Below are 20,931 nucleotides of genomic sequence, written 5' to 3'. Positions count from 1 at the left end.
TGGGGCAGTCCGAGTCCTAGTCCCCTGCTTTGGAAACTTACTTCACACGGCTATCTGTGAGGTGGCCAGAAACCCACAACACCAAGGGTTTCGTGGTGGGAAGGCCTTCTGGGTGGGGCTCCTAATGTCTCACCAACAGCTCTCCAGCCCTTGGGGAACCCCCTCTAAGCTCCCAGTGGGCTAGCCGCATCCTGTGGGAATGCTTCACTGAGCAGCCCAGCCCTGAAGAGGAGGCACATAGGCTTCCCTACGCTCCCATGTAGAAGGGCCACCCACAACTGCCAGATGTTGGCCAGAGGCTGCGGTTAAGCCTTCTGGTTTCAGGGTCTAGTTGCACATGAATGGGCAGAACTCCTTTAGTTTATCCTCCTGTCTCCAGGCCTCTAGCGATCACACCGAGTTGTCTAGGAAAGGCTCTGTTTCAAGGCTTCCCATTAAAAGCCGCTGCTATAGGTCCCGCTCCTGAGAAGCTGTGGCAGAAGCTTTCCTTCAAGTTAGAGGTTGGGAAATGTCTAACGTTTGTTCTTTTTTTTTTTTTTAAATTTGTGTGATGTGTATATGTGTGTGTGTATGTGTGAGTATATGTATGTGAGTGTGTGTGAGTGTGTGATGTGTGTGTAATGTGTATGTGTGTGAGTGTGTGTGATATATATATGTGTGTGAATGTGTGTGAGTGTGTGATGTGTATGTGTGTGTGAGAGTGTGTGTGTGATGTGTATGTATGTGAGTATATGTGTGTGAGTGTGTATGTGAAATATGTGTGTGATGTGTGTGTGTGTGTGTGTGTGTGTGTGATATGTGTGTGAGTGCTGGCACACCCATGCTTCAGCTCATACTCAGGTCATTGAGTTTGCACTCCAGGCACTTTACCCACTAAGCCTTCACTTCAGCTCAGGTGTATCCTGTGGGGCGGGGTGTAAGCGTGGGCGGATGCATACGCACATATATGTGGGGTCAGAGGTCAGCTTCAGGTGTCATTCCTGATACAGAACCTCTTTCTCTGGGACCTGGGACTCACCCACATGGCTAACTTAGCTAGCCAGCGAACCCCAGGCATCCTCCTGCCTCTGCCTCCGCAGCACTGAGATTACAGCGTGTGCTACTACCACACCTGGCTTTTTTCACGTGTTCTGAGAACTAAACTCGGGTCCTCCTCCTTCCACAGCAAGCACCTTCTAGACTGAGTCATCTTCCCGGCCTGGGTTACCCTTTTTTAATATGGCTGGTGTAAGACTCAGCCTAGACGCCGTTCTGATGCATCCCAGTGACCTTACCGCGATCAGCATCCAAACATTCTCCTGCCCCCAAGAGTCCTGCACTCCATGTTCTCCCAGACGTAGAATTCAATTTTCAGTAATTTTTTTTTACTTGCTTCCTTTAGTTAGCGATTAGGTGATGCAATCTGAACCCAGGGCTTTGCACATGCTAAGCACACACTCTACCACCCTTAAGGCGGTTATGTTTACTGTTTGGCGGCACAGCGGTGAATACTGAAGAATTAAACGGAAGAATGCACTTTAGCATTAGGGAGACAGCCCAGTCCATAAAATGCTTGCCTTGCAAGAAGGAGGGAAGGCCTGAGTTCGATCCCCCAGAACACATGTGAAAAAGCCAGGTATGACGTGTGCACGTGTAAGGCCAGCATTAGGGACACATATCAGAGGCTAGCTAGCCAGTCTAGCCCATTTGGCGAATTACGAGCCAATGGCCCTGTCACAGAACAAAGAACAATATAGTAAATTGTTTTCCTGCAGAATATGAGCTAAGGTTGCACTGTGGCCTCTGCATTCACACACATGCATGTACACATATGAACATGTATACATATATGTGTACACATATGAACATGTATACACTTTGTCATCATCCTCTGCCATCAAATGAAGGCCAGGACAGTCCCTGACAGGCTCCTGAAAGTAAGAGCTGGGTGACACGCAGGGACCTCCCCTCCCTAACCTGCCTGGGGCTGTGTCTGGGATGGGGGAACCTGAGAAGCTGACTCACTGCCCGGAGCCATTCGTATGGAAGGTGTGTTTATGGAAGGTGTGTTTATCCAGACAGGGCAGAGTGGCCCCAAGGGGAGACCAGGAACTGCTCCTTCAGAGTCCAGCCTCATCTCTTCCAGCAGGGCAAGCCTAGGCAAATTGTTTAGATGCTGCTTCTCAGCTCCCCTTCCCATAAAGAGAATAAGGACAGCAATGGCCTCCCGTGACTGATCCATCATGACTGAGCCATGACTTGGCGTCAGCAGAGGCCTTCAGACCTGTGTAGCCCAGGCTCCCCCTCTGCAGCCGCCGAATTCAGAATTTAAAATACGCTTCTTAATGATCCGTTGGTCAAACTCTCCGCTAAGATCGATTCGGTGCTAGCCTCGGACACGTTGTGAGCGCTGTCTGTTCCACACCCCTCCTGAGCTTTGCTAAGAGTTCTCCTCTTTCTCCTGGTTTTCCCAGCTGAGCCCCTGCCACTCATGGACCTGTGCCGGCGTTCGGTGCGCCTAGCGCTGGGTAAGGAGCGCCTGGGTGCCATCCCCGCTCTGCCGCTACCTGCCTCCCTCAAAGCCTACCTCCTCTACCAGTGATCCACATCCCAGGACCGCCATATGACAGCCACCTGGTGCCAACTCACTGAGCCGTTGGGGCCCACTGACCCCCTGCGCCTGGGATGGACGCCCACCCTCAGCCACGGGCCAGCGTGCCCTCCCATCCTACCAGCTGCCTCTCTGGGTGGACCGATGCCAACGGACTCCTCCCTTCCCAACACTGGCTGAAGCAGCAGCATCCAGGCCCTCCCCTCAACCAGATGCAGAGAATAAACTATGAGAACCTCTCTCAGGCGCCTTCTGCTCTCAAGTGGAGTGGGCTGTCCCCACTCCCTGCAGAGGGAGTCTACAGCCACCTGGGGGGTGTCCTGGGGCATAGCGAGGCTAGCGGGAGATGCCAGGACCAATTCCAGGACCAGGCCACACAGAAGAAGCTCAGGATGTCACATACCATGGACACTGAGACAGAACCCCAGGTTGGACCTCCCTTGGGCCCACGAGTGCCAGCTTTAACGTCAGCTGCCGGTGCTTCGTGCCCTGTATTTATTCTTTCAACAGTAGCAGAGGCCATTTATTTATTCCACATAGAAAGGAAACCGTGTTGGGTGGCTTCCCTTCATGTCCTCTGTCTCTTTCCCATACCTCCCTGGAATGTGTGTGCTACACCTGTCCTTCCCCGGGGGCCAGGCCTGTGGCCCGTGAGCTGGTGTGCACAGATACAGGTATGTTGTCATCGTGTACGACCCTTGACCCAGTTTCAGAGTAGTTCTGTACCAGAGAAGCCCCCGGGAGAGGCCTGTGCAATTCCCATGTCCCCAGGAACTTGCTTCTATGACCTTGGGCACACATACGCCGTCACACGTGGTTTGGTCTCTTGTCTTCCATGAGCTTTGAATTTTGCCCCCAACTCTTCTGATATTTCCCATTAGCCATTGGCGTCCCCCAAAGCTCTAGGCCTGGAAGACTATCAGGATACACGGAGTGAGTGGGGTCTCCGCCGCCCCCTCTCCCGAAAAGCCACAGGCAAGGCAGGATCAGAGAGACCAAGAGCAGGGTGGGGCGCCACGGAAGCCTGTGCCCGTCAGGCTCAAGACACCGCCACACACACCCTCAAGCCTCAGAAGTGGGGTGTCGGGCAGCCCCAGGAGATGAATGCCTGTTCCTAGCGGTGCAAGCAGGGAGCACACTACACCTGCTCCAGCTCCCTGCGTGTTTCTCATACTTTAGAATCAACTCCCTCAACTGGGAATGTAGAGGCCTTGCCTAGCATGCAGAAAGCTCAGGTTCCCATCCCCTGCACCAAGGAGAATCAAAGCTCAGGAGGCTGAGGCAGGAGGATTGCTATTCGGTGATGTACAGAAGTCGTGGCCATGCCAGGCTATGTCCTTTAAGAAAAAGAAAGGAAACCAACTTCCGTTGAATCTGAGTTCTATTCATTTCTGCACAGGTACAGTAGATGACTTTATTTGTTGAAAATGTTTAATATATTTACATATATATATTTGTAAGAATCATTTTAAGCAGCTGCTGTAGGGTACCTTTTTTTTTTTTAAATAAAAAAAATCTTCCAGTAGAGTATAATTTTTAAAGCACAGAACTGGTGCCAAGACTAGATAAAGAATGTAAATTATTCCATTTATATTTTGAGGTTCTTTTCCTTTGGGGACCTTTGTCGGACTGTAAAACCTTACTCGTTCCCATTTTGGAGTGGGTCATATCCAATCCTAAAGATCCCAGCTTATCATCTCGATCCAGCTGTGCCTCCACGGATGCTGGTGAATCGTCAGGCTCTCCTGTGTCCCCCATACTCCACCACCCCAGGACTCACCGCACCTCCCTGACGTCCCGTCACCATCACCGCAAGCCTTGTGGCATGTATAGTTCTGAAACCCCCGTTCCGTTCTGTTCTATGATGACTCATAACAGTCAGTAACCTAATAAAGGAAAGTTTGTTAAAATATGAAACTATTTGAGTGTTTTTGTGCCTTTTGAGTCCTTTTGGGGGGAGGGGCGTGGCTAAGCAACCTTCTGTCCAGCCCAGCCAGTGACACTGCGGCTGGCTTGCCGTTCCTTAGCCTGGCCTAAGAGTGGGATGGGAGCCGAGGACTGTGGGTACCATCCTGGGATACACCTCATGTTTGCAGAAAGTGTTGCAACCCCAGAAACCCAATAAATGCAGCCCACAATAGGAAGTGATTCCGAGCGCTGTTGGGTTTCTCTATTAAAAAGAAACTTGTTAAAAAGCTCAGGAGGAGTGGCAGGTGGTGATGGAGGCAGTGATTGGGATGTAAAGTGGATAAATAAATTAATGAATTAATGGGGGAAAAAAAGCTTAGTGTAAGACTTGGGGAAGATAGCCGGGCAGCGGTGGTGGCGGCGGTGCACGTCTGTAATCCCAGCACTCTGGGAGGCAGAGGCAGGCAGATCTCTGAGTTCTACAGAGTGAGTTCCAGGAGAGCCAGGGCTGAACAGAGAAACCCTGTCTCAAAAAAACAAAATAAATTAAATAAATAAATAAATAAAATAAAATAAATAAATAAAAAAGTTGGGGAAGATGGCCTGTCACTCAAGCATGGGGACTTCGGTTTGGATCAGAGCACCAGTGTAGAAAGCTGGGAGTGTCTGTAACCCCAGCACTGAGGACAGAGACAAGCAAGTCCTGCAGGCCAGCCAATCGTACCAAATCTGTGAGCTCCAGGTTTAGCGAGAAGCCCCATCTCAAAAAATAACGTGGCGTGTGACTGAAAAAAACAGGTGAGATAAGCCTCCCGCCTCTACATGCTTGTATGTGCAAGAGCACACACACACACACAAGAGCGATGAAGAGGGAAACTTGGATTGACTGTGGGTCGGTTAGGATCAGAGCAACAGCTAGTGTGGCTGGTCCTGGCCCTCAGAGTCCAGTCTCAACGCTTGCCAGAAGACCTTAGGCTCATGTCCCTCCGATGGAGAACACAGCGCTATTGAGAGAACCTTGCCCGAGGAGTTCATCCTCCAGCTGCAGCCGGCAGAGGCCCCATGGGAAGGACAGGAAATTCTGGCTCATTTAGAGGAACAATGAATGACATCGTGAACAGTGAGCTCACGTGTCATAACAAGTTCCAGAGAGTCACCAAGAGTGTACGCAGCTCATGGGGGGTGGGGGGTGAGCTGCGAGGTGGGGCTGGGCTCCGGGATGCTGTGAGAAGCACCTGGTTGGTGGCGCCCATGCAGAGCAGCCCTTTCCGAGAGCCTCTTGACCAGTTTCCCTTAGATCCCTCCATCGTTGAAGGCAAGTTCCTGCTTTGTACCTATAACTCAGCTGGTCTTACCTAACATGCAGAAGCCCTGTGCTGGGTTCCTGTACTGTAGATAATCAGGCATGGGTCACCAAGATGGCTTGGCAGGTAAACGCACTTGCCAACCAAGCTTGGTGACCTGAGATTCACCCCTAGGAAGGTCCCCACCATCCTTGTGGCAGAGCAAACTGACTCCCTCAGATTGGCCTCTGATGTGCACACAAGCACAGGACAATTAAAATTGTCAAAGCAAAACACAGTCTGGCGTGGTGACATGCCAGTAATCTCAGTACTCGGGAGGTAGAGGCAGGAAAAGCGAGCGTTTCGGGGTCATCTTAGGCGAGATTTGTAATTTAGAGGTCGGGCAGGGCTACATGGGATCCTACCTCAAAAAAAAAATGTTTATTACAGCAACCTTACCCCATAAACCCATTAACCAGCATTTCTGGGGCAGCCCCGGAACCTACACTTCCTTACATCACTGCTTGCTTGAGAGACAGACACATCAATGATCTTTGACATACTCTCTCTTACAAAGTTGCTAGGTAGAGACTCACTTCAGTGTGGTGGCAGCTTGACCCAAGAGCTAACACATAGTGTCCTCAGTTATACCCGGAGTCTAACCCTGGTGGTGTAACCTTGGGCAAGACTCTGTAAGATGGCAGTCACCGGTGGAACAAGGGACTGTGGGGTTCCCAGAGCAGGCCCGACATCACCGCCCGGCCCGTGTGCCAGCACGGGCTTCAGAGACCAGCTCTTCTGAAAGGAAACGTTTCCTCCACTGGAACCTGGCTTCTGAGTACAAACCAAACATTCCTGATCTAACCTTCTTTTCTTCCCAGGTAGTATTCCACAAATCAAGGTGGATCCTGGGGGTGGGGAGAGGGGAAGGACCTTTCCACACCCGCCCCAGATGTAGGCAGAGGAAAGAGGGCAGGTCTCTAGTTATTTTTAGGCAGGAGTTCATGTCTGGGTTGCAGTTGGAACTCAGGCCTCCTTTGAAAGGGTGGCAGGGGAAGAGGGGTCAGGCATGGGGTAGGGGAGGCACCAGAAAAATGAGGGCCTTTGTACTGCCAGGAGACTTCTGGGGGAGCCGGCCTTTGTGCTGAAGGGAACAGTTTTAATAAAACCATCTGTGCAGACTTGGCCCATCTGGTTGTAATTAATCCCCTGCCTTCAAGCAGGTAGCCGGCTCTCTGGCTTGGCCATAGATGGGAAGCTGCCTGTCTCCATCCTGGAGCTGCCTCCCTCCCTCCCGCTCCTCGGCGGGATGAGGAATGTGGACTTTGCTGAACCGTAAACTATGCCGGGGCAAGCTGGGGAGGGGGCTGAAGACAGAGCGATTCGTTCATGTTCCAGTCCAGACACCCAAACATGGTCGGGTTCCAGCCGCAAGGAATATTTGAAATAAATGCACTGCGCGGGGGCCAGGAGTTTTTGCTGTGTTTTCTGCATGGGGCCATGGCAACCGGAGAGGAAATCATGAGCTCCGATCAGGCCGAAGGATCAACAAATGATGTCCTGGCCCAGCAAGCCGGAGGAAGGCTCGCTGACTCTCGGAGAGCTCCTCGGGACTCAGGCGCCGGGAGCCAGGACTCAGACTGTCCGTCTTTCTGGTACACTCAGACCTCACGATCCGCTTCCTGACTCAGGTGCTCCATTATGGCTTGGGTAGACCATAGGAGGTCTGCTACTGCTACTGAGGAGATGATAATGGTTTTCCGAGCAGAGAGAGGATGTTCTCAGTGAGAAAGCCCAGGCTAAAGGCAGCCACTAGAATCTAGCCTCTCTGTGGAAGTGTCCATAGTGCTGACCCTGGGGCCCAGGGCCTGTCTTCCAGCCCAGCCCAGCTGCGATCCTTCTGGGTCTATGTTCCACGCAGAAAGGCGCCCTCTAGGTTCCTCCTTCTCCTGAGGTCATCTGATGTTTTTCTCTGTGTCTCTGTCTCTGTCTCTGTCTCTCTGTCTCTTTCTCTCTCTCTCTCTCTCTCTCTCTCTCTCTCTCTCTCTCTCTCTCTCTCTCTCTCTCTCTTTCTCTCTCTCTCTTAGGATGTGGCTTGTATATGCCTATAAATAACAGGTCCTAGCTGGAGGTGTCAGCTGAAGTCCACAGATGCCCCCTACATCTGACTCACCTGAGGAACATAAGGAAAACCCCAAATCCCAGCAAACTTGCTATGCCAGAATGGAGAATCAGGTGACCAAGAGATGATATTGATTGCCCCAGAGTTCCGAGATCCCAGAATTCTGCAAATAGCTTTCTCAGGCAGACCTCTCTGCCATTCCCCAGGCTCCCATGGAAACCTTCTTGGGGTTAAGAAGGGGCTCGGTGAAATCCCTGGTGTAGACACTGCTGTGGGACGGCTTGGCCAGGTCTGTCTGCTATGGTCTGAGTGCCTGCAGAAGCCCAGAAGAGCTGAGGCTAAAGCGGCAAAGGCAGTGCCCCAGCCAGGCCCAAGGTCTAGTTGCCAGAACTTAGTAACCGAGCCCACGGGGAAATGCCTCCCTGGAAAGCTGAACCAGGAGGCTACCGGCACTATCAGGTCTCCAAGCCATGGCTCAGCGAGATCTTTCTACCAGGACTGTCCCCTCAGGAGCTGGCCTTTTATTTGCAATGAAACCAAAATCACATGATATTAAATTCACAATTTTTCAGTGCACACATCGGTGGCTTTTAGCACGCTCTCAATACTGGGTGTTAGCCTCCTGCTTGATCTCATATACTTCATCATCCCCAAAGGAACACACGTGCATGCACACACATGCACACGCACACACACACAAACCACATCACACCACATACACACATATACACACATACACATATAACACACATATATACCACATACACATACACACATGCACTACACACATACACACACCACACACACCATACTACACGCACATATAAACTCACATATACACATACATATACCACACACACATATCTATACCACACACATACATACATACATACACACACATATACCACACACAACACACATAACACACATACACTCACATATACCACACATACACCACACACACATATACATGCACCACACACACATATATATATATATCACACACACACATGCACACACGCACACGCACATGCGTACATACACACACATGCACACACACACATGCACACACACACACACACATACACACACGCACACTCACAATCCCTCTTGTATTTTCCCTTGCCGACAGTCCCTGGCAACCATGCGCCTGCTTTCTGCCTCCATGGATTTTTTTGTTCAATGGGCTCCTGACACCCTGGGGTCTTTTGTATTTGTCATTTGCTTCCAAATGGCCTGTGGAGAGGGCATGTCCCCCACATTCTCCTTTACTATTTCTCTTTGTCTCCTTGTTTGTCAGAGAGGGAGAACATTTCCTCTCAGGATTCTTTCAGGATCCCTAAGCCAGTATCAACAGAGCGCTCGGAGCACATCTAAGCCACAGACACATGAGAGGCACTCTGTGGTTCCCAGCCCGTAGCCCCTGTGTGTGCTGTATCTACCAAAGTCCTTTCCTACAAGGTTGCTTCTCAGGCCATTGCCAAGACCCAGGAACCTCAGTTGCTCTGGGAGGAAACCAGGTCTAGCTTATTGTTGTTGTTGTTGTTGTTGTTGTTCTTGTGGTGGTGGTGGTGGTGGTGGTGGTGGTGGTGGAGGTAGTTGTAGTTTGGTTTGGTTTGGTTTGGTTTGGTTTGGTTTGGTTTGGTTTGGTCTGGTCTGGTCTGGTTTGGTTTGATCTGGTCTGGTCTGGTCTGGTCTGGTCTGATTTGGTCTGGTTTGGTTGGTCTGGTTTGGTTTGGTTTGGTCTGGTTTGGTTGGTTTGGTCTGGTCTGGTTTGATTTGGTTTGATCTGGTCTGGTTGGTTTGGTCTGGTCTGGTTTGGTTTGGTCTGGTCTGATTTGGTCTGGTTTGGTTGGTCTGGTTTGGTTTGGTTTGGTCTGGTTTGGTTGGTTTGGTCTGGTCTGGTTTGGTTTGGTCTGGTTTGGTTGGTTTGGTCTGGTCTGGTCTGGTCTGGTCTGGTCTGGTTGGTTTGGTTTGGTTTGGTTTGGTTTGGTCTGGTTTGGTTGGTTTGGTCTGGTTTGGTTTGGTTTGGTCTGGGCACCAAGAGCAACAAAGGTCCAGGTGCAAAGAGCTTCGTGGCCTTGCTCAGCATCTCTGAGGATACGAGGGGTTCCAGGTTGCCACCCAGCCCCCTCACCCCATTTTTACATCTGTCTCTTAGAACACTTGTCATCGGGGCCCACGTGAGCACCCCCAACACTTATCACTTAAAAATGACATTGAGTTGATGTCAAGCCCTGGACTCAATGGCGTCTGCTGAGACCCTTTCCCCAGAGAAAGTCACATCCTTGGGTTCAGATCTCAAAACACAGTCACATCACTTGGGGCCACCATGCAGTTCTCCACCTACTTCTTAAGGACAGAGTTCCTGGGATGGCTGAGAGGACTTTTCTAACAGAAACCCATGAGATATACAGCCCAGGCTAGCCCACAGGGGCTGCTGCCAAACAATCAGCGTTCTCAGTCATCAGTGGTTACATTGTCCTCTCTCCCTGGCCGCTTACCCAAGGCTAGTCCTATGACACCAGGTTTCTGTGTGCTCGATCCATATTCCCTGGGAGGAACCCAAGGCCGACTCAAGACCATAGAGCCGGGATCCGGTTACAAGCGGTTTAGTGTGCGCTTCAGTGCATGCTAACGTAGATGCTGTCCTATGTAGATGTGACCTACTACACTATCAGGGTCTAGAAAGGATGAGCACGGATCAGAGGTCCCTGGAAACAGGTTGAGCCTGAGTGAGACATCACATCTTAAGGGTCACGTTCCCTGTGGAGATCTCAAGAGGCTATCTCGCTCCATCGGATGGCACAGGGATGGCACAGACCGCTGCAGCTTTTCCTGGAGGGCCGTTTGAGTTGGTCCTACAAGGACATGGAATGCAAACCCCGAGCTGCTGGGAGACAGAAGGCGCAGCTGGTGCCGTGCCGGACTGGGGTGCCGTGGTCCGCAGGCACAGGCCTCTGGGCGCATGGTTTGATTTACAGGAGGCCGCAAGCAGCTCCAACTGCAGACAGAAAACTATTTGAAGCAGCTGCCAGATGTTGTGTCTGAGCAGGGTTTTACAACTTGCTTACTGGTGAACAGTCACTGCCTGCTGGAGTTCAGCTTGCCCCAGTGGGTTCGGGCCTTGGCGCCAACCCCACAGGCTGCCTGGAGGTTCCCTCCTGCTTAGCAGGAATCTTGTTGGGACCTTGAGGGGAGCCAGGCTGGGAGCCCAGTTTCCAAGGCATCCCACCGTCCTGAGGAGGTCCTGAGGAGGTCTGACTTCAGGATTTCTCTTAGGAGCTCTAAGAATGTTCTGGAATGTCTGTCTGAGCTCAAGCACTTGGGGTGTGTCCTGAGAGATGTGTGTATGAGAGAGTATGACTTTTGTCTTTCTTGTTCTGTAGCCTGGTCTCTCCTGCTTTAGCCACCTGACACCAAAGGCATGGGGGACCAGGGCTGGGACTACAGCTCAGCCAAGAGCTTGTAGAAGGTTCCTAACTTTGTGCATGTGCGTGTGAGTGTGCATGTGTGTGTGTGTGTGAGAGAGAGAGAGAGAGAGAGGGGGGGGGGAGAGAGAGAGTGGGGGGTGGCACTAGTGAGTACAGCCTGCCCGTGGAGGCCACTGTGTCAAGCCAGGACAGCCCTGAAGGGCTGTCAGGCTTTTCCCCAGCATGAGACTACTGGGGTTCACTGGAAATTAGAACATGTTTCTCAGCCTTCCCTGTGGCAAGAGACTCAGGACTCCAGGCTCCTGGTCACTTCCTGGGGCTGTGAAGCATGGAGCTGAGCGGGTGACAGGGAAAGGGGCGGGAAGGAGGAAGGAGACGCATGATTAATCTTGTTGCCTGCGAAAGCATGCCTGTGTCCGTCCAGGAATCCTGGCCGAAGGCCTGCAGAGGGGACAGAGTGTTCAGTCCCCTCCTGAGAGCGCCAGCGATGTTTTGTCCGCCCGCTGGGAAGGAAAACACCCTTTGCCTAAGCTAGAACTTGGCTCTGCCTGGGGAGACGCCTGGGAGGCCTCCTTCTGAGAGGAGTGTAGCTGAGGACTGAGGGTTTTGAGAGCCCGGCTTCTCTGAGGTGCAAGGGCTGTCCTGTAGACTCAGGAACGCCCTCTGTGCTCTTCCCCAGCTCTCCCCACCCCCTTTTTTTCCTTCTGAAATATGAAAAAGGAAAGAAATTCCTAAGAGTTCATCTGTCCAGAAATGATGGTAGAACTTAAGACATCCCTCCATCAGGCACAGTGACCCTGCAGAAGTATAGGGACTCAGGCCCAAGATGATGCATCTAGGGTTTGGACTCAGAACATCTGTGACTGTGGCCCTGTCTGCTTCCCAGGTAGCCTGACTGGGCCATCTGTGATACAGGAATAATGATAACTTTCAACTGAGCTCACAGTGTTACCAAGATCTAAGGCAGCGTGAGTAAGGAGATATGACCTGTAAGCCCAAGAAACCCACACCCGCCCGCCTGCCGCCGGCCACCCCTAGACTATTACCCATTTATTTACGGGACAGCGGGAAAGAGACACTTCCTAGGAATGCCTACTGCTCCAGACAGCTCCTCCGTCTGGCTCAACACTTCCTCCCAGGTCTGCAGCAGCCCTCCAGGAAGCTGATGGCTTCTTTGAGCATCTCCCACTTCACCCCCATGCCCCACCCCACCCCACCCCTCTGCCCCACCCCACCCCAACCCCATTCCCACTTCCTGAAAGGATGAATTTGGCTGCAGGTGTCACTTCCTTCAAAGGAAACCATGCAGCCCAGTCTAGACTTACCCTGAGAACATGCTGGTCTCTTAGGAAGGCTCAGAGGCCAGGGGTCCCTGTCAGGATAGCCCACAAACATGTTGCCAAAGACCCCAGACTCAATTCGTCCCATCAGACACAAACAGGTCTCGGCCCCATTGTCTGCGCTGGACACACATGGACACTGAACAGAGAGACCTAGAAAACCTGAGACAGGGATGCAACAGTAGGACGCAGACCAGCAGACATGCGGCAGGAGCTACAGAGGACAAAGAGATGGACCACCCTGCTGGTCATTCTGGACAGGGATGCCCTAGGGGCATTTGGAAAGGTGACTAGGAAGGTTCCAGAATGGAAAGCAAGCCTATGTATGCACCTTTCTGAACACAACTGGTTGTTACTGAGTAGCTCTTTGTAAAACAGTAGAGCCCAAGGTTCGGGTGGTTCAGTAGTAGAAGTAGCGGTCGTAGTTAGTGATGGTGGTGGTGATAGAGATGGTGGTGAAGATGATGGTGATGGTGGTGATGATGGTGATGGTGGTGATGATGGTGATGGGCATAGAGACAGATAGGGTGATGGTGGTGGTGGTGATGTCGTCCAAATACGTGCTGTCTCTGCAGCTCACAGAAAGCTCTTTGAAGAGTCTTAACCCAGACCCCCAAGCACCAGGGTCGTCTCTGAGTCCAGTCTATTCAGTTTCTGGCTTTCTGAGATGAACCCCTTCAGAGCAACTATCTTGAGGAAGGCCCTGGATTCCTACCCTATTCTATATCCTGCCCTTTTCCCATTGGGATCTTGGGGCAGTCACGAGCCAGGCCAGCAAGGCTGCTGCCACACAGTGGGAGTGTGGGCCCAGGATCGTAGCACCCCACAGGCTCAAGAGTCTGTGGAAACTTTTTCCTGAAGTGACCCCCCACAGGGCTAGAAAGATGGCTCCATTGATAAAGGACTTGCTGTGAGAGCATGGGGACCTGGCTCAAATCCTCAGCAGGCATGTGAGAAGCCAAGTGTGGTTGTGTGTCTCTAACACCAGCCATGGGGCTTACGCGGGGTGGGGAGGGTGGGGAAAGTGGGGGGGTGGGGAGTGGGGAGGGTGGGGAGGGTGGGGGGGTGGGGAGTGGGGAGGGTGGGGCGGGTGGGGCGGGTGGGAAGGGGGGGGAGACCTAGCACAGTGGTTCCCACCCTTCCATGATGCTGCGACCCTTTAATACTGTCCCTCATGTTGTGGTGACCCCTGACCATAAAGTTATTTCATTGTTCCTTCATATCTGTGATTCTTATACTGTTGTGAATTGGGACATAAATATCTGATACGGCACCCTGAAGAAGTCTCGACCCGCAGGTTGAGAACTGCTGGTCTAGCTGAATCTGTGAGCTCCAGGCTCAGACGCCTGACATCCGCAACCAGCCTCCACATACTCACAAGTGTGCGTGCTTCTGTTTGTGTGCACACATTCCATTACATAAACACACATAGAACACACATATACACACACATACATACACACACATATACACACACAGAAACACACACACATACATACACACATACATACAGACACACACAGAGACATACACACACATACACACATACAAACACAGACACACACAGACACACACATACACACAATCCTAATTTCTACTCATGTTGGCTCCCAGGTCCAGGAGGCCAGGTTTTCTGCAGACTGACTCCTAGTTGTTCTAGAAGGCCTGTCCTGGGCGAGGCAGTCTCTCCCTCCTGCACCTGCACCTGCACTGCTGCCTATGATTTGGGCGTGCCCTGTGGCCTCGCCAAGGGCGAGGGCGGCCCTGCAGAGGGGCACCACAACAAGCAGGCTGGCCTCCCCAGGGCCACATGACTCCTGTTTTCTCCGTAAACATTGCTCCGTCCAAGACCAACGGGGACACCTGACCCAGCCGAGGTTACCCTGGTCTTCTGAGCTCCGTGCTGGCTGCCAGCTTATTTTTACGAGCTGTTTAATCTGCTCACTGTCCTCTGTTCCCAGTAGATGAGGACACGCATTCCAGGATGGAATCGAGTGATAACAGCAGCTGTCTAGACAGAGGCTGGCCCCAACACCATCATAAATAAAAGTAGCTTTGTGCTCTAGGCTCTCGCCTGAGCAGGCCCAGGGAGGGGCGAGCAGGCCCCCGGCAGGGCCAGCTGCCACAGGGGCTCACCCAGCTGCTGTCTGCCCCTGCCCCACACCCTGGGAGCCTAATCAAGTGCCTACGACCCACACGAGGGCAGAAAGCAGCCCGCTGGCCCTAGGGTGCCCTTGGGGGAATGGGGTGCTGAACATTGGCCTTTTCTCTCTTCTGTCCGTCCATGTGATCTGACTCTGCTGCTTAGAGAACACAAGGCAGTCATGTGCTGATTTAACTTTAGACTCCAGAGCTAGTGCTCTGCCCACTGCTCCCTGGACCCAGGCCTCCAGGCACAGCCAGAAGTTTCGGCTTCCAGCTCTCTCCCTTTACTATCCCCTTGCTCCATGGAGCCAGTGCTCCCTCCACACGGGGCGGGCAGGCAGCGTTCATTCCCTGCTGCTGCTTTCTGCTCCCTCGTTCAACGCTGACTGAGCCCCATTTCCACAGAGCCAGGCAAGGCTGGACTCAGGTCTGAGAGGAGCTGGCTGGTGGAGGGACCTTGGGATGCCCCTGTGAATTTAGAGAGCTGAGCATGGCTAACACGTCCATCAGGTGCGCCAAGGGTGTGCGGAAGCATCCATGGGTGCATTCAGGCCAGCGAAGGAGCCCACAGAGGAATTGAGCCTCCGGTTCTTCTCCGACTCCGTGGCATGTCGATTTGGCTTCTTGCAGGGGATAGGGAAGCTGTGGAGCACCGTGGGAGACGGTCCAATGCATATACCCGTCCTTCCCCAGGCCCCAGAAACAGACAGCACAGACCTGGGGGATCCTTTTGTTTGAAATGGTTGTCAATCTATTGGATCTAAATGTCATCTTAGAGTGGGCTAAAGGGTCGAGTAAGGAATTCCCAACCCAAACAGATGCCTCACACTCAGCAGAGGTCACTTTTCCTCCCTCCCCAGACCCCACCCGCACACACCCACAGAGGGTCCAAACTCAGGAGAGATTTCGCTGTGCTGGAGATAGCGCGGCAATGACTGCTCTAAGTCTTTCTCGGATCCCCAGATGACACCTACCCCTGTAACAAGTACTGCCAGGCCAGGAGTCCCCTTCCACATCCATGGTAACCAGGCAACCTTGGTCCATCCCATTCCCGAGAGGCACCCCCATTCTGGCTTCACAGAGGCAGCAAGCAATCTGACACTTTGAACACTGGTTCGCATACCTGGCCTTTAAAGGTAGAGGAAAAATGTCCAGGAGAGACGGTGGGTGGGGATGGGGGGCCGCTGTGGGTCCATAGGAAAAGGCAGTGCTGACAGAAAAGAAAGCAGCCATTTCCAGGAACAAGGGACAAGGGGGAAACCGAGTAAATAACCTAGAGAGAACCAAGGCAGGCTGCGCCCCCCGTCCCTCCCACTCCCATCCCCCCACCCCGTCCCCCCCCACCCCCACCCCGGTTGTGTCATCTGCCACATCCTTCACCCTGAAAACACATCCAAGTCAACCAAGCAGAGGGTAAGGAAGAGGGCAGACAGTTTCCTCCCTGTCTTTTGTTTTGAGATAGGGTCTCATGTAGCCCAGGCTAGTCTCTTGATAGGTAACTCAGCTGACAAAATACACCAGTTCAAGCCAAATTAAACTGTTTATAAAGGCGGGTTTATTGGGAGCAGCTCTTAGGAGGCTTCCCTGATCGCCCAGGAGGAGGTCAGGGAAGTAGCATTCGAAGAGAGTGGGGGTGGGGAGGCTATGTCTGGGTAATATAGAGAAGAGCCCAGGCCCTGGGCGGAAGGTTCAGGGTGGAGGGTGGGGTATGCCAGCTGTGCCCTTTAACAGGTGGACTGAGGGATCCTGGGAAAGCCAGGTCTGCTTTGGTACGCTAACCCGGCACCTCAGCTACATGTTCGCTTGTGCTGTACAGAGGATGGCTGTGACCCCTGATCTTCCCATTCCCGATACGTTGGAAGTACAAACATGCACCGCCATGCCCGATTTGCGCAGTGCTTAGGATGGACCAGGTGCATCAGGACAGCACTGTCCCAACCGAGCTGCATCTCTAGCCCAAGGACAACATTTTACGTGTTTATCATTTTTAAAATTTATTTATTTATATGAGTACACTGTAGTTGTCTTCAGACATACCAGAAGAGGGTGTCAGATCTCATTACGGATGATTGTGAGCCACCATGTGTTTGCTGGGATTTGAACTCCGGACCTTTGGAAGAGCAGCCGGTGCTCTTAACCGCTGAGCCGTCTCTCCAGCCCAAGTTTATGGTTTTTTATAATTGAACACAAGCAGCAGGACTTAAGGATGTCTCTGTGCCCCAAACCTGTGGTAGAACACCAGGATGTTCTATCTCAATGCCACTGAAATTCTGAAAGGTTGGACCCACCGCCTCCCTGGCCTCTTCATTTTACAGAGGAGGAAACTGAGGCACGAGGGGGGGGCAGGGTATGCTTGATTCAAGTGTGCCCCGCAGCTGGCAAGGGCGGAGTCAGGATTCCAGACACAGATGGCTCTGATTCCCTGTTGTCTCGGCCTGTGTCCTTCAGCGCCTGGTGCTGGGCTGGCACCAGACATGTTTATTCAGCGTGTGGCCCCGGGAGCGATCCGAGGCCTCCCCGCCTTGCTCCGAGTGGAACATCACGGCAGTCTCCCACGGCAGCTTACCAAACGAGAGTCTGTTGAGGATGTGGAGCAAACAATGAAGCATTGGACCAGCCACTCTGCTTGCAGGGGCCTCTGGCCTGGGTGGACAAAGGGAGACACCCGTCCTAAGTCAGAAGCCTGGCTTTGTGGCCATCAGGAGCAGAACAAGAACCAGGGCGTGAGAAATGGGGACACAGCCCTCCCTCACCGTCTTTGGAGAGCTGGGCAGCATGGTCAAGGCCCACCAAAGTCTCCCCTCATCAAGGCAACAGGAAAACAATGTCCAGGACAGAGAGGAGCAGTGATGTGTGAGGGTGGGCAGGACCCTGTGCATTCCAGCATTAGTGGGGACAGCCCAGGACACCAGTCAGGCCTGCTCAGCGTCGTGAGCCCTTGGGACCGTCTGAGTGTAGCTGCCTGGGGTGTCCTAAATCTGACACAGGACAGGAGGAGCGCAAGCCTTGCCCCCTCCCCACAGCCTCTGACCACCCTTTCCTTTTGCTCGCTGGCTGGGGAGGACCCTAGACGACAAAGCCTCCTTGCCCATGTTCCCTCGACACTACAGTTGACCCCAGCAAGGGCTCCTTCCTTGGTAGGACCTAGGCTTAGGGTTAGGGTTAGAGTTAGGGGTTAGGGCTTAGGGGTTAGGGTTAGGGTTAGGGGTTAGGGGTGAGGGGTGAGGGGTTAGGAGTTAGGGTTGGGGTTAGAGTTAGGGGTTAGGGTTAGGGTTAGGGTTAGAGTTAGGGGTTAGGATTAGGGTTAGGCTTAGGGTTAGGGGTTAGGGGTGAGGGGTTAGGGGCTAGGGGTTAGGGTTGGGGTTAGAGTTAGGGGTTAGGGTTAGGGGTTAAGGGTTAGGGTTGGGGTTAGAGTTAGGGGTTAGGGTTAGGGGTTAGGGTTAGGGGTTAGGGTTAGTGTTAGAGTTAGGGGTTAGGGTTAGGGGTTAAGGGTTAGGGTTAGGGTTAGAGTTAGGGGTTAGGGTTAGGGTTAGGGGTTAGGGTTAGGGTTAGAGTTAGGGGTTAGGGTTAGGGTTAGGGTTAGGGGTTAGGGGTTAGGGTTAGGGTTAGGGTTAGGGTTAGAGTTAGGGGTTAGGGTTAAGGTTAGGGTTAGGGTTAGAGTTAGGGGTTAGGGTTAGGGTTAGGGTTAGGGGTTAGGGGTTAGGGTTAGGGTTAGGGTTAGGGTTAGGGTTAGGGTTAGGGTTAAGGTTAGGACCTATGCAGCCTAGCTATATCCACTCTCTCCTAAAGTGCCTTCAGCTCCCAAGTTTCAATTTGGGGAACTACCTGTCCAGCCTATGACTATTCACCGGCGTCTCTCCTATGACCATTGTCAACACCATCAGGAATGAATCCTACTTTGCAAGGGAAGCCTGTATAACTGGATGGATCCCATAGCCCAACCCGCTGGGAGCTATCTCAGTCTCCCTCTGGAGGTTTTCTCAGTCTCACCCAGTGGAGCTGCTGAGAGTGAGCCACACTGGCTGGAAAAACATCCGAGATGAGGAGAGAGATGGGGCCGGGCCAACTTCAAGCCATTGTTTGCAAAGCTGCATCCACCGGCAGCCCAGACCAGGCCTCCACAGAGCTCTTCAACCTATTTCTGCTGAAGCCAGTGGGAGCTGGGGCTCTGGCACCTGCAACTGCGAGAACTTGGGGTGGCCAGGCTCAGTTCCCGTGTCTCCATACCATAAGCAAAAAGGCTTTCCCTGGGGACCCAAAGGAGGAAGGAGAAGGTTATTGTCTGAGTTAGTGAGGCCCATCAGGAGCACAGCCCTGAGGCAGACCTTGGCCAGTCTCAGCCTCCCCATTCCAACCAAGCCCTTTGGGTTATGGAGATAGCCCAAAGCCCCTTCCAAGCCTCCGGTTCTCCCTGCTCAGTGGGAAAGAAGAATAGACAGAAACTAAGATGGCTTCATGGGAGCCTCAGAGAGAAGGCAGCTGAAGCTGGTGACAGCAAAGCCACCTTCTCCCCCAAGCCCCGAGGACAATGGTGGCGACCGAGAGCTGACACCAGGAATGGTGAGCCAGTCTGCTGGCAACACTAACTCTCACTATAGACACTGCCGGCTCTCAGGGGCCAGCAGTGTTCTAGACCGAACCCCAAATTTGATGTCCCCCCAGAGCCTCAGAATGTGAGCTCACTTAGAAGCTGGCTCTCTTGTTCTCTCCAGATGTAAGTGGGGGAGTACAGCAGATACAGCCACATCCAGTGACCTGTGTCCCCCTGAGAGGGCAGCACAGACAAAGGCAGAGCTAAAGGCCGTGCACTGCGGAGGAGGCAAAGACGTGAGAGAAGCTTCCCCAGCTGAGGAAGTGGGGAAGCCATTCCAAGTGGAGAGATCCCCGGACAGAGCTTCCCAGAGCCCGGGGAGGGCCCCAGACTTGTGGAACTGTGAGAGAGTGCGTGTTTGTTGTTAGCTCCGGGAGATCACACACGTCTCCTTCCCTCTGACTCGCCTTGAGTCTAGCCCCAAGGCCAAGGGCTTGAAAATCTCTCAGGGTGATCTACACAACACAGCCTCTAGACAGGAAGCTGGGGAAAGAGGGAGCCGGGACCTGGGGGAGGAGAGGAAGGCTAGAGGGGACAGCTGTTGTCACAAAGGGCGCTTACCCAGATGTGCAAGGGAGACCTGCTCTCTCGGGTGAGCTGTCACTGGTGTGCTCCCCGTGGCCATGTTGGCACCTCGGTCCATTTTTTCATGTCACATGCACATCTATCAGAGTTCCTCAGAAATCACCTGCCTGCTCTGCCTCAGAGAAAGTCAGGAAAGAGCGGAGTCCCTGTAGCCACTCGCAGGGAAACAACCCAGGGACACTCGGGTTTACCAATGCATGTGCCTTGTCTCGCTCACTCTGTGTGTATGCGTGTGGTGTGTCTGTGTGTGCATGTCTATATGTGTATCTGTGTGTGTGCACGTGTCTGTGTGTGTGGTGTGTGTGTCTGTATGTGTGTGTTTGTGTGTGTATATGTCTGTGTGTATCTGTCTCTATGTGTGTCTGTGTGTGTCTCTGTGTGTTTATGTGTCTCTGTGTGTGTCTGTGAATGTATGTGTGTGTGTCTATGTGTATGTCTGTGTGTGTAAGTATCTCTGTGTATATCTCTGTGTATGTGTCTGTATGTGTGTGTCTGTGTCTGTGTATATATGTGTGTGTCTATGTATGTGTCTGTGTCTGTGTGTTTATATGTCTATGTGTGTGTCTGTATATGTCTGTGTGTATCTGTGTATGCATCTGTATGTGTGTATCTGTGTATATATATGTATATACACATATATACATATGTGTGTATGTATTTGTCTGTGTGTATGTGCGTCTGTGTCAATATGTGTATGTTTACGTGTGTGTGTCTATGTGTATCTGTGTGTGTGTGTATCTGTGTGTATGTGTATGTGTGTGTCTGTATGTGTGTATATTTGTTGTGCCTGTGTATGTGCCTCTGTGTCTGTGTGTGTATGTGTCTATGTGTGTGTCTCTGTGTATGTCTGTGTGTGTGTCTATATATGTGAGTCTGTGTCTGTGTGTATATATGTGTGTGCGTGTGTGCATCTATGTCTGTGTGTATGTGTGT

At 52.3% G+C, this 20,931-nt stretch overlaps 1 protein-coding gene across 1 annotated transcript in view; it reads left to right on the top strand.

The window, feature by feature from the left end:
• Spsb1 (splA/ryanodine receptor domain and SOCS box containing 1) overlaps positions 1 to 4,499 on the top strand; it is a 63,107-nt gene extending 58,608 nt beyond the window's left edge. The window contains exon 3 of the mRNA XM_052178222.1: positions 2,454 to 4,499. Coding sequence (XP_052034182.1) covers positions 2,454 to 2,581 — 128 coding nt within the window. The 3' untranslated portion in view covers positions 2,582 to 4,499. The remainder of the gene's footprint in view (positions 1 to 2,453) is intronic.
• The last annotated feature ends 16,432 nt before the right edge of the window (positions 4,500 to 20,931 follow it).

Source organism: Apodemus sylvaticus, chromosome 3 (assembly GCF_947179515.1).
Source record: "Apodemus sylvaticus chromosome 3, mApoSyl1.1, whole genome shotgun sequence".
Classification (NCBI taxonomy): Eukaryota; Metazoa; Chordata; class Mammalia; order Rodentia; family Muridae; genus Apodemus; species Apodemus sylvaticus.
Note: the sequence above shows the minus strand (reverse complement) of the source record. Positions and strands in the feature narration are given on the sequence as shown.